The sequence below is a fragment of the Glycine max genome, chromosome 6, assembly GCF_000004515.6.
Source record: "Glycine max cultivar Williams 82 chromosome 6, Glycine_max_v4.0, whole genome shotgun sequence".
In the NCBI taxonomy this organism is placed as follows: domain Eukaryota; kingdom Viridiplantae; phylum Streptophyta; class Magnoliopsida; order Fabales; family Fabaceae; genus Glycine; species Glycine max.
In genome coordinates, this window is record NC_038242.2 from 46,080,995 (window position 1) to 46,094,199 (window position 13,205).

Genomic DNA, 13,205 nt, shown 5'->3' on the forward strand with positions numbered 1-13,205 from the left:
TCCGTCAAGAGAGACGAAAGTCGACCTTAGTGATCCGACGGTGCTAAGTGGAAGGATTGTCGCTCAACGAGTAAAAGTTACTCTAGGGATAATAGGCTGATCTTCCCCAAAGCTCACATTGACGAAAAGGTTTGACACCTCGATATCAGCTCTTCGCCACCTTGGACTATAGTATGTTCCAAGGGTTTAGAACGTTGTGAGACAAATGGGTCCATATCTGGTGTGGGCATTAGAGCATTAAGAGGACATTTTCCTAGTACGAGAAAATTGGGAAGGACTCACCTTCGGTGTGCCAGTTATCGTGTCCACGATAAACGTTGGGTTGCCAAGTGTGGAGTAAATAATTGCTAAAAGCATCTAAGTAATAACCTAAGATGAGTGTTCTCCTATATTGACTTCCCCAAAGCCTTCGGTAGCACAGTTGAGATAGTGATGGGTTCTCTGCCTCAACAGGAATGGAAAAAATGTGAGAATTCAAGAGAAGGTCACAATGAGATGAGTTGTTTCTAATTAATGATAGGTGTCAAATAGAAATGCAATGATGTATGTTGCTGAGACATCCTAACAAACCGGTAGACTTGAACCTTGTTCGGCCTACATGATTCGATCAATTCGATCTATCTACATTGATTGTGATTATAACCGATGTTAAAAATTACTTTCTACATTGGTGATAATAATTACAACTGATATCAAAAGTCAAAATCATCCATCTTTCACCAATGGTGATAAAATACAAAAAAAAAAAATTAAATTTTGGATGGTACAATTTTCAAAAATAAAATTTGGGTGGTAAAGTTTACAAAACAATAAAAGTTAGTGGTCAAATTTACAATTAAACCTTTTTTTTTACATGGTGAACCTTATTAAGCACTTGAGTCATGCCATGTTATGATTCATAAGCTTATTTGTTTTCCTATTTTCATATTAGATTTAATTTTTTTTTTACTCCAATGATGTTTCAAGCAATCTCTTTTCTATGCCTTCGGAATTCCAAAGATTGTATACATATACATAGTTAGGAAGTTAAATAACATTTAGTATATATCCTCTAAGGTATAACAAATTATATATATTGATATGGTAGTTTACATTTAAATACAGTCATAAGTTCAAACTAAGCATGAAGCACAATTTACATAATTGAACTATTTAAGAAGTTGGATAAGATGAATCCAAGGCAATTCCACATAAACCATGCTTGGCAGCTATACCTCGTTGCATCCTTACGTATCCTTTCTCACCCCATTGTGTGCCCCATGAATTCTTCACAATCCAATAGTCTGTTCCATTAGCTGTGCCATAACCAACTGCAGTAACACCATGGTCTAGCTCAGTCCCACATTCTCCGTTGTAAATTCCACTAGAGTAAAACATGAAACCTGCACCGTCTGCATCAATAGAAACTGACACTGGTTGGTTAGCCACGGCTTTTTGAAGTGTCGTCTCGCTATTGGGAGGAACCTTCTCATATCCCTTAATTTGTGCCACTGGAGAGGTTGCTTTGTTACATTTTCCATCAACTGCCTTGTAGGGGTAGTTAGTCTCACTGGTGATTCCACCATTTTTTATAATGAATTCAAACCCATCTTCCATGTAACCACCTTCACATCCTTGGTCTACACCTTTTGTGTCACAATCCACTAGCTCTTGCTCTGAGAGTGAAACTAGTTTTCCTGTAGTTATTTGATGGATACCCTCGGTTGCAGCTATAGTTGAAAATGCCCAGCAGCTCCCTATAATTTTTCAAACAAAATTATGGTAAAACATTAATCAATTCGCCTTTCCATACATTAATGAAATTATGGCTCTCTAAGAATATAACTAAAATTTAAATATATTTGTAGTCCTTCAAATATATTTTTAATCTTTAAAAATTCTCTAAATTCAACTTGTTTATCCCTTAAAAATTATACAAGTCACATGACATAATAATAATACTTTCAATTATCTATCTTATCTGTTGTCTAATCACTAATGTAATGCTCACATCTTAAAAACAAAACAATATTTGACTAAAATAATATTATTTCCAAAAATGTATTGCAGTAGTAGAACTAGAAGGACTAATCAATGCAGTAGTAAGGATGTTATTGGAAAAAAAAAAAGTAATTAGTATTTTTTTTATATTTTAAAGTGATAAAAAAAATTGAAGCAGAAATATTTTAAATGTGTCACATAAAATGAGATGAAGGAAATAATTAAAATGAGATGAAGGAAATAATGATGGTTATGGAACATAATAAAGTACTTATTATATGATGTTCTTTATCTTACCACATTGACCTTGGTCTTTGATTGGAGTAACAGCTCCTTTTGTCCTCCAGTCTATGGCTGCAGGAATAGCAGTCACATTTTCATACTTAAATGTTGTTGTGCTAAACTCATGGGGCCTCTTGAATCCATTACGGGAAGCCTTGAATTCCTCAACTGTAAGGTCAGCAAGGTGATTAACACCAAGCTTGTAAGGTTTGTTGCCATCAGCATTGAATGATTCTATGAACTCCACATTGTCCTTGAATATCTGGAAACGTTTTTCCTTCTCTGCAGCATCCTTATACACTTTTCCATATTCGGTCATCCATTGTTCGTGTCTTTCTCGCATCGATGTCTCGTGCAGCTTGCGACACATCACCTGTGAAATCACAACTGCAAGGAGGAGGAATAGAGCTAGCATGTGCTGCTTTTGGCATGTGAAAGCCATTTCTTATCAGCAAAAAGTTTAATGAGTTTTGGAAGAGAGGGTTTGGTAAGGTTCTGTTGTTGAGAGAAATGTTAATTTGGTATGCATTGATGAGAAAGACTCTGGTGGTTTATATAGAGATCATAAACTTTATGTTATGGAATTATTAATCTGAATATCTATGCATGTTGCTCTCTGATTGAGTTCCCTGCCCGGGCAAGTTACCTTCAATTTACTCATTTAGACTGGTAGTTCATGTTGTTGTTATTTTATTAATTATTATTAATTATTTGATTAACATAGTAGTTTCTGTTCCGTCTAAGATGCGTTGCTACATTATCAAAATTCATTAGGCTAATGACTAAAGTTTCGTCTGCTATGTTAGAAAACAAAATAACGATCAACCAACACATAATACACATCAGGGCATGATTACAGATTACAGATGATCCTTTGTTTTGGTTTTTATTCAGGTTCGTACATTATTTGCATTGAATAAAATCTGCTAGTTGTAGCATTAGTGCCTGAGTTCGTTTGACGTGTGGAATTTGACATACACAGGTACCCTTTGAATCATGGTGCTGTAGCACGCATTTTCTCCCCTTACCCCATGTGCCTTAATAATTATTTGTGCAAATGTATTTCTTGTTTGAATGAAATTTAGATGAGTTGGCCAAAAATACTTTAGAAGAGTCAATTAATTGAGGATATTAAACTTTGATCAATGCACATTATGAAAATGAAATAATCACCTGTTTTTCTTAAAAAAATCTCAAAATTATCATTAATAAAAAAATTTTGCAAATTAATTATACTGTATTAAATCAATCAGCCATCCAGCAAAAAAAAAAAAAAATCAATTGACCACGCCCTACATGTCATTGATCCTTCAGTTTCTAGAGGAAAAAACATGATTGACATTTGAGAAGAAAAATTCTACTAATCACTCAAATTTCTTGACAAAGTCTTATAAATATTTTACACCAACAAAAAAATATATATATATAAAAAAATCAATTAATCAGGTAGGTGACCAAACTCCGAAGCATATGTACTATCATAGAATCACATCAGACATTGTTTTAATTCATCTTTTTCCCTCATTTTTCCTTATTAAAAATTTTCGTCCTCATTTTTCCTTATTGAATAGAGTTTCGAATAAAAAATATTTTCAACAAAAAAAATCTTATTCTTAAAACATAATTAATATGCAGTCCAACAACATATTGCCCCAATGTAGCAGAATTACTATTGATTATTGAATGTCAATACTATGAATTTGCAATGGTTTGGTATTTAGGGGAAGAGTGCGAGGATACCACACTACTTCAAAAGCACACTCTAATAGGTTGGAACTTATTAAAAACAATAAAATCATGAGAAAATCATTAAATATGATATAAGACCCACAAAATTTGATCATTTTCAATAAATAATCAATAAAGAGAATGCATTTAAAAGTGTCTCACATGTTCTTGTTGCAATAAAAGTGTCGTTTAAAAGGGCTATTGTTAATACATGTGCTTCATCACAAAACTGAAATGAGAAACATTGATTCAAAACCTGCCTCAAAATTAAGATACTATCCCAGAAAGATAGTTGACAAAACTGATAAAAACACTCCCCTGAAATGAACTCAATCTAACTAAACAATCGCCTGAGACTTGTTAAGGATCACTCCCTCATATTTCACCTGGAACCACTTCATAGCATCCTCCTTTGTGACACGGTGCTGGATTCCAACACGGGACTTGCACCTTCGGCGACGTCCCACACGATAGCCAGGACGCTCCAGAACAACAAAGAAGTCCATTCCATAAATACCAGTTGAAGGATCATACCTGAAGCAGAGTCAACAGTCAAGGACCAATATGTGCAAATTGAAATCTTCATAATCAAAGAAATTGAAAACATCATCAAACATGAGGGGAAATTAACCAAAAGTTAGTTGACATAACAAGGGAATGAATCCAAGAGTGAGACTTGACAATGTCATTTAAAGACGGCATGTAATTTGCAAAGCCAGTCAATCAATTAGGCATACCATCACACCTATGACTAATTAACAAATCAACCTAACTAATGCAAGTCCTGTTTCCTCAAAATCATCAAAAACAGATTTCATATAAGCGCCAAAGTCCAAAACAACAAAAGAAAATTTTGAAACTACCATATTTATAAACTAGTTAGCATTTGGTTCAAGTCAAAAGTGGAATGCAGCATAATGGGGAAGAGATATGTTATGTCATATCCAAAATTTTGAATATGCATTGTGCACACGACAACCTATATCAAATCATCAACTTCCCTTCAGTCATAAAATGCTTACCACAGGCAAAAGTAAAAACAACAGCATAAAAACCCAAGAGTTCTTCAACTTACTTGATTCCCAAATCGATATGCTCCTGAATGCCAAAGCCAAAGCAACCAGTATCACTGAAGTTCCTTCTGAGAAGTTCATATTCCTTCACCTTCAAACCACTCTCCAAAAGTTGCATCGCCTTGTCACCTCTGACAGTGACATAGCATGCAATCTTCTCATTTCTTCTAATCCCAAAGGAACGAACCGTGTACCTTGCTGTCAAAACCAAGAGAAGCAAAAAGATCTCTTACCATTCAACAGTGAAAAACAGCCACACGTATACAGTATACAAAACCTTTATCAAACACTAACAGTAAAACAAACTATTTAAAATATTTCACAGAGCAATAGACTATTTTTTCTATCTTTTGGACTCAGAAACATGGTTTAAATTAAATTAAGCAGATAAAAGACATACACTCAAGGATATCAGAGTCCTCATTTTCACTTTTTCCGCAGATTTATGAATCAAGTTCCTGAAGGAAACTTAAAAATGCATTCAATAAACCCACAACTATTCTGATTTTTCCCACAGAATAGGTTCACGCTTAATATTGCAATTAATGAAAATTACGAAACTCAAACTACCATTACTTCCCTGCTATCAGCCCTGTGAGTCTTGACATTGTAATTAAAGAAAAAAAATGAAGCTTCAATTAAAAAACCTAAAATAGACTACCCTAAATCTGGGGGGAGAATTCTACAAAACCACTTCACCAGCAATCTATATCTCTTAAAAAAAATGATAGAATGAGAAAAAAATGATCAAATTAATTTTAAAACATAAACTTCCAATGAACACAGATTTGAGATCTATGTCCATTACTGAACTACCCATTTACAAACTTATTGAGAACTAACCTTTGGAAAACACAGGGGTTTGGCCACTAAGCTGTTCCAAAACCTACAAGAAGAAAAATAGAAATTAAAAATTTTAATATATATATATATATATATTCCAAAAAAAAAAAACATTTGTGGAAGCTGCGAGGTGTGAAGGGGTTTCAACCTTAGCGGCTCTGGTGAGACGATCTCCACTCTCGCCAACGGAGATATTGAGGACGAGCTTCTGCACCTTTATCTCCCTCATTGGGTTCGAAAGTTTCTTCTCTGAAGCCTGAAATCAAGTTCATTCCAATTCCAATTAACTATAAAACTATAAATTAAAAAACAAAAAGTAAAGAAAAATCGAGTTTATGAAAAGAGTTAATTTGATTTCGAAAGAAGAAGAAAGGAAAGGGAGAAAGTGGTCTACCATTGGATTTGGGGCTGTTGCGGCGGCAGAGTTATGAGAAGAAAGAGTTAATCAGAAAACCCCAAACAAAAAGGTTGGATGTTTGTCAATTGAACGTATAATAAAGCGGAACCGAAACCACAACGTTGCGGGTTGCTCTCTTTTTTTTTAGCAACACACTCAGTTTGTTGGGCAATTACTTAATACAACCTATTATTTTCTTGGTGCGCCTCATTGGAAATAATAAAGCATTTGAATGGACATTTTCACCCTTTATTAATTCTAGTCTAAGGATGGGTGCTAGGATTACTATGGAGGATGTGAGTGCCCACCTACTTTGACGGTGAAGAGCCGCCGTACGTCTGCACAAACTTCCTCCTTGAAACCACCATGATAAGCAGTTGTTTTGTTAGCTTGCAACCTTTGTTATTTATGATGTTATAGGTTAAGCAATTCTTAATGCAAATACATTATGAATTGGTCAATCCATAATGCATTTTTTTGAATTACGAATTAACCGATTAGTAATACCAAAAAATATATATTATTGATTGACCAATCCGTAACTATATTGGAAAGGTAACAAGGTGAAGTTGTGTGTAGATATGGTCTGCAAGGGCCTTGTGCACACGATGGAGGGAGGTGGTAACGTAACATGCAGATCTAGGTGATAAGAAAGTGATTACAGTGCACAATTAATGATGTCGTGGTTGGGTGGTGTGTGCAAATCTAGTGGAAGGTAACAGAGCAACAAGGTGGCAAGAGGGGGAGAGTGGTTTTGGCCCACGCGTTGTAGGTTCATGGAGGAGGTAGTGAGAGACAGGAAGCTAGGCTTTTGCTTGGAAGAATAAGAAGGATAAAAAGGTGATATTAGATAATATGGGGTGCACCAAGTAAAAGAGGTTGCATTAAGTAATTTCCATTTTGACCCTATTACACCTTGTTCTTAGTTGAATTAAAATTAAAATGAAGATGAGTTTTTCAAACAAGGGCCTCTCCCTATATTAAGTTATTTGGGTTATATATAATCATTTTGACCCTATTACACCTTTTCTACATAGCTAATTTTTCAATAAAAAAAATAAAGTTACATAAATACTCCTATGCTATGTTAGGTGACAGTGAAAGAGAAACAAAAAATATAATAGGTGATATAATTTAATAAAAAGAAAATAAATATGTTAAATAAGTGTATATTATATATTGGTATCTATATAATATTACTAAAAAAAATGATAAATGTACATAATCTATATTTATAAGCCGAAAGCGCGTCGCTAGCATGATGATTTGATTAGACTTGTATTTCTAATCAATATGCGCTATGGTTCAAGTAGTGAAAAACAGACCAGGGGTGAATAGATAAATGCATGCAGAACTTTAAAGTATACTCTGAAGAATATTGGATAACAAGTTGGTTTCCAATCTTATCTCATTAATTTTATATCACTAACAAGTTCTACCTATAAAATTTCATAGTATACGTTGTGTAAAAAAAGAAAAACATTCATTGTATATGTAGGAATAAGCTACAAATAAATCATCCTCCCAACTCTAGCAAATTCATGTGTGTACATTAGTAAGTCATACTTCCCAATTGAAAAGCTTCTTCCATGGCCCTCAAAATTGACAAAAGCTCTCCATTAATCAAGTTGCTAGGTTCCAAATTTGCTATGTCATTGTTATTGAAGGATGAATGATTCCCCCTTCCAATCTCACAAATCACAAACCTACAAACTGGGCACTGGCCCTTACTTGTTAGCCATGGTACTATACAATCCTCATGAAACATGTGGTTGCATGGAGTGAGCATCACCTCTTCACTGGGATCAAAATCTTCTAAACAAATAGCACAGCTCTTGCTATCTTCATCATTTTCTCTCTGCTTCTCTTTCAAAGGCTTTGCAGCATTGTTTCTGTAGTATAAGCTCACCCTCCTAGCATACCTCTTTGGGGGAGGGTCATAGACTACTTTCTTAAGCTTGCTCAAAGCTGTTGATTTGGTAATTTCTACCACTGGGAGAGCTTGTGTGCTTGTTTGGAATGTGGATCTTTGAGGGGGGTGAAGGAAAATCTCTCTTAGCCTTCCCATATCCTCATTGTGAGCATGAATTTGTTGTCTTCTAGGTGGTGGTGCTGGAAAACTGCAAATTGATAAAAAAAAATTGGTAAATTAGCTAGACTTTTGTTCCACTCTTAAGCCTAAAAATTACAAGTTCATGCAACTAAGTAGCATAAGCATATCATGGTGGGGAGGGGAGAGGTTGATATTTGATATGGAATTCAAATCATAGTGTTCATTTTCTGTCCTGCTAGAGAAAGAATTTCATTACCACCAAAAATTAGGCTCTTGGTGTCTTCCTTCTGGATTCCTCGTGAATAGTATTTGATTGTTAATTCATTTACCAATTGAGAACAATTTGTGAAATCCTGAATTTGTAAGAAATATTTTTAACTAGATTTCTCCTCAATGGTCATACTCGCATCAAACCTAATTGTTACTATCTAATTCAGTGAAATTTATAGAAATTCAAACATGCATTCATATGTCAATCATCAAATCATTTGATTATTCATTGAAGACAACTTCTTACACTGATTACCATTCTTGGGAAGTCTAAACACATAAGCAAATTAGTATGCAACTTGGCCTTACTTTGGTATACTGTGGAATCCTAAAGGATTTCTGAAGTCCGAAAATCGTTGTCGAGCTAATACACCCGAACTTCTGCCATCCTGCTAATATTATGAACCGAGATTATATACAAACTATCATCCTCAAACAATGATAGTTCCATTCTCTGCTTCCATAAACATAAATTTAGTTTGCCTTTCTTTTCCGTGTCATCATGTCCTAAAAATAATGTCACTAAAACAATAATAGAATAAACTTACGGTGGCATGAGTAGAGTGAGATCCGTAAAACACAGGCACCTCATTGGATTCACGATGATTGAAAGTGTGGTCATCAAAGGATCTAAAACCTCTTTGCCATGACCCTGGCAAAGGTGTGAAATTGTTGATGTTGCGGCTCATGGTGATTTCACCTTCCTCTTCAATTGATGATGTAAAATACTTTTCTTTTTCGGGGTGCAAATATTGCTTCATACGTCAACTTCGTGAATTCATTTGTTCTGTTCATTTGGGTGTAAGCAAGAATATATCCTTACAGTAATTGTTAGAAGATATGATAATATATTCTGATTTTATAAAATCAGAATATATTATCATATCTTCTAACAGTAATAATGGTGTCACTTCTACTCATACTTTTTGATGAGTTCCTTCATTTTCCATGCTGATTCAAAGCCTGATTCTCACTCCATGTTGAAGATGCTCTAGTAGCTGCTGCTCAGAAATTAAGCAAAATAAATCAAGGAAGAATCTTATTCTCATATGTTCATGGATGCTTTATTAATATGATGCGTATTGGAAGTTCTGAGAAGATGGAAACGGCTCCTAAAAAAGAAATAAAATGAGAGGTGAAAATTTTCGAAGGGAATATATTTAGTTACATCACTAGTTTGAAATTTGTATATTAGATGATAAGGGATGTATCTATATTATGAATGAGAAAAATAGACATTGACCGTAACATCTTATTTACGAGTGGTTAACATTACATGATTTTTTTAAAGAAAACATGCAAACTTTAAAGGATTTAATGATTAAATACTATGAATGTAAATTTTTTATATTATTAATTAATTAGAAATCAGCATTATGACTTGTAAAGTTATTATTATAAAGTCAATAAAGTTATCAAAGATATTTTGTAATTAGATGACAATGTAAAATCATATTACACTATATGTTTATAGGCTATTTTTCTCAACTTTAAATATTGACTATCTATGTGTGATTACATGACTTAGATTTATTATTTCATCCTCACATAAAATTAAAGTCACTCTAAAAAATGTATGTACTTTTCTTTTTGATAAAAAAAGCTAAGGTGAGTTAGGGCTCGAGACTCACTAAGATTAGAATAGGCCTTAAAGTTCAAAGAACTCTTACAAAGGTACTCATATTCTCCACTAATGAGATTCTCACATCAACAATGAAAATCGAACCCACATTCTTTTGGAATGAGTCCTCAAACATGTATATTCTCTTAGATTATACAAATAAAAAATAGTAAATATATCATAATAATTAAATTATAATGACCTTTATATAACTAATAATAGTGACCCTCACTTATTAAACTTAAAATTGTTAAGGGTTTTAGATAAACACACCCCATCTTTAATTAGTACACCTCCTATCTCTTATTATTTTTCAATAAGTGGAAGGGGGTGTAAAAGTATAAATGGAAGGTGTATTTAGCATAAGTCATTGTTAAACTATGGAATGTGGGCCCAATAGGAGAGTAGATGGACTATTTAGTGTTGGGTGTTGCTAGGTGCACCCAACAATATTAAAATATCCCCATTTTGCCCCTCTAATTATTTTCTTTAAAAGGAAGGTTGTGGTCCTTCCTCGCTTACGGTTTTGGCTTTGTTTTTTCACATTTTTTTTCCTGTGGTCCCTACTAGCTTATTGTTTAAGTGTCATTTTTCCGGTGTGGTCCTATTGCTGTGTTAAAGTGTGGTTTTTTGAAGCTGTTAGAGGGTTAGTGTTGCTGTGTAGTTGGAATGTGTTATTTTCATTTCGACTCAACCGAGGTATGGGGTGTTTCATATATTCTTTTGTCGCCGATGAAGTGTTCTTCATTTAGCTTGTCACGGAAGAAGCTTTTCTTAAGAAATTTGAACATACGGAAGAAGTTCTTCCGTAGGATTCATATGGAAGAACTTCTTTCATAATGCAAAATGTATACATACGGAAGAACTTATTCCGTATGTATAATTTTTTCATTATGGAAGAAGTTCTTCCGTACGAATCCTATGGATGAACTTCTTCCGTGGAGTCCATACGGAAGAAGTTCTTCCGTAGTTGTATATCTACACTTACGGAAGAAGTTCTTCCGTCTGGGCTTCACGAAAGAAGTTCTTTCGTGGTTGTTTATCTACAAGTATGGAAGAAGTTCTTTCGTGGGGCCCTTATGGAAGAAGTTCTTCCGTAGTTGTAGATAAACAACTATGGAAGAACTTCTTCCGTGGAGCCCATACGGAAGAACTTCTTCCGTAGTTTCAAAAATTACTTCATACGGAAGAAGTTCTTCCGTATGAAGTATTCTTTTTTTGTTTTTCTTTTTTTAAAGATTAAATGTTAATATTTTAAATTTGGTAACATTTTAAAATTATTTATGCAATATTTCATCAATTTGTGGATAGTTGGTGAATTATTCATGTATTAATTTGACAATTTATTTAGGTAGTTATGATGTTCAAATTAGGTAGTTAAATGTTGAATTAGTTGATAAAATTAGGTAGTAAAATGAATTAGTTGATAGATATATTTAGAAGTATTTTTTGTGAGTTTATTTGTGTAGTAATAATTATGAAAATAGGTAACAAAATGTTTATTTAGTTGGTATTTTTTTGTATGATGTATATATTTGACAATTTATTTAGGTAGGTAGTTACGATGTTCAAATTTGGTAGTAAAATGTTGAATTAATTAATAAAAATTAGGTCATAAAATGTTTAAACAGGGGATTGTTAAAATGTTAAATGAGTTGATAGTTATAGTTTGAATGAAGTTGTGGATGATGCATATATTTATTTTTGAGTTTTCGTTAAGATGGACGAAGATCAATGGACGTATGATAGTTCGATGTACGAAGAATTTGATATGGATTTTGATGATGAACAAAAATGTGGCATGAATGAAGGCCATGTTGAATCTTGAGACGCTTGTAATACTTCTCAAGTAATGATGTTCATTAGTTTCAGTCGTTTGGTGAATGTGTGTTTTGTATAAAAATTAATATGTGAGGGTTATGGTGTAGGTCTTTGGTACCCGAGATGATGTTTTGTTGTGGGCTAGATCGGTTGCCCATGAAAATGAGTTTGTTGCAATTATTATTAGGTCTGACACAGATACTTGTCGTAGAGGAAGAAGTTCGTTTGTGTTAATTGGCTGTGAAATGAGCGGTCAGTACAAGTGTAGGAATAAAATTTTGTTAGAAGAGACACTGGGACTAGGAAATGTGGTTGTCCCTTTAGGCTGCGTGGGAAACCAGTGCGTGGAGGTGAAGGTTGGATGATGAAGCTGATATATGGGATGCACAACCATGAATTGACCAAGACCTTAGTTGGACATCCATATGCTGGACGATTAACGAAGGATGAGAAGAATATTATTGAAGATATGACAAAGTCGATGGTGAAACCAAGAAACATAGTCCTAACGTTGAAGGAACACAATGCCAACAGTTGCACCACGATCAAGCAAATTTACAATGCAAGAAGTGCATATCGTTCTTCAATAAGAGGAGCTGATACTGAAATGCAACATCTGATGTAGCTTCTCAAACGTGATCAATATATCCATTGGCACAGACTGAAGGATGAAGTTGTGGTGCGGGATTTGTTTTGGTGTCACCCAAATGCAGTGAAATTATGCAATGCATGTCATCTGGTGTTTTTGATAAATAGTACCTATAAAACAAATAGGTACAGACTCCCACTGCTTGACATTGTTGGGGTGACACTAACGAGGATGACTTTCTCTGCTACTTTTGAGTATCTAGAGGGTGAGCGTGTGAATAATGTTGTATGGGCTTTGGAACGGTTCCGAGGTCTATTTTTACGAAAAGATCACCTCCCTGGTGTTATTATCACCGACAGAGACCTAGCACTGATGAAAGCAGTGAATACTATCTTTCTTGAGTGTATCAACTTGTTGTGCAGGTTTCACATCGACAAGAATGTAAAGGCCAAATGCAAATTAATCTTTAATAGGCCAAAAAAATGCCTGAGATTATGTGATGGATAGTTGGGGTACTCTGGTAAATTGTCCTTTGGAACAACAGTTCC

At 34.3% G+C, this 13,205-nt stretch overlaps 3 protein-coding genes across 4 annotated transcripts; all 3 read right to left on the reverse strand.

Annotated features, from left to right (window-relative positions):
- Positions 1-1,106: 1,106 nt before the first annotated feature.
- LOC102664257 (ervatamin-B) lies at positions 1,107-2,704 on the reverse strand. The gene is made up of 2 exons (XM_006582204.4): positions 2,278-2,704; positions 1,107-1,736 (listed from the first exon to the last, which is right to left on the reverse strand). The coding sequence occupies exons 1-2, from the start codon at positions 2,702-2,704 to the stop codon at positions 1,153-1,155; spliced, it is 1,011 nt and encodes a 336-aa protein (XP_006582267.1). The 3' UTR covers positions 1,107-1,152.
- Positions 2,705-4,136: 1,432 nt separating this feature from the next.
- LOC100810082 (60S ribosomal protein L11) lies at positions 4,137-6,456 on the reverse strand. Its single transcript, XM_006582205.4, has 5 exons — positions 6,301-6,456; positions 6,055-6,162; positions 5,907-5,949; positions 5,066-5,261; positions 4,137-4,524 (listed from the first exon to the last, which is right to left on the reverse strand). The coding sequence occupies exons 1-5, from the start codon at positions 6,301-6,303 to the stop codon at positions 4,329-4,331; spliced, it is 546 nt and encodes a 181-aa protein (XP_006582268.1). The 5' UTR covers positions 6,304-6,456; the 3' UTR covers positions 4,137-4,328.
- Positions 6,457-7,591: 1,135 nt separating this feature from the next.
- Positions 7,592-9,427, reverse strand: LOC100810607 (uncharacterized). Of its 2 annotated transcripts, none has more exons than XM_006582206.4 (3): positions 9,175-9,427; positions 8,936-9,018; positions 7,592-8,423 (listed from the first exon to the last, which is right to left on the reverse strand). In XM_006582206.4, exons 1-3 carry the CDS (start codon positions 9,385-9,387, stop codon positions 7,856-7,858), a joined length of 864 nt encoding a protein of 287 aa, XP_006582269.2. In that variant the 5' UTR covers positions 9,388-9,427; the 3' UTR covers positions 7,592-7,855. The 2 variants fall into 2 exon arrangements, with proteins under 2 accessions (XP_006582269.2, XP_003526219.2); XM_003526171.5 differs by having other exon boundaries at positions 7,594-8,423; positions 8,936-9,015; positions 9,175-9,425.
- Positions 9,428-13,205: the final 3,778 nt, after the last annotated feature.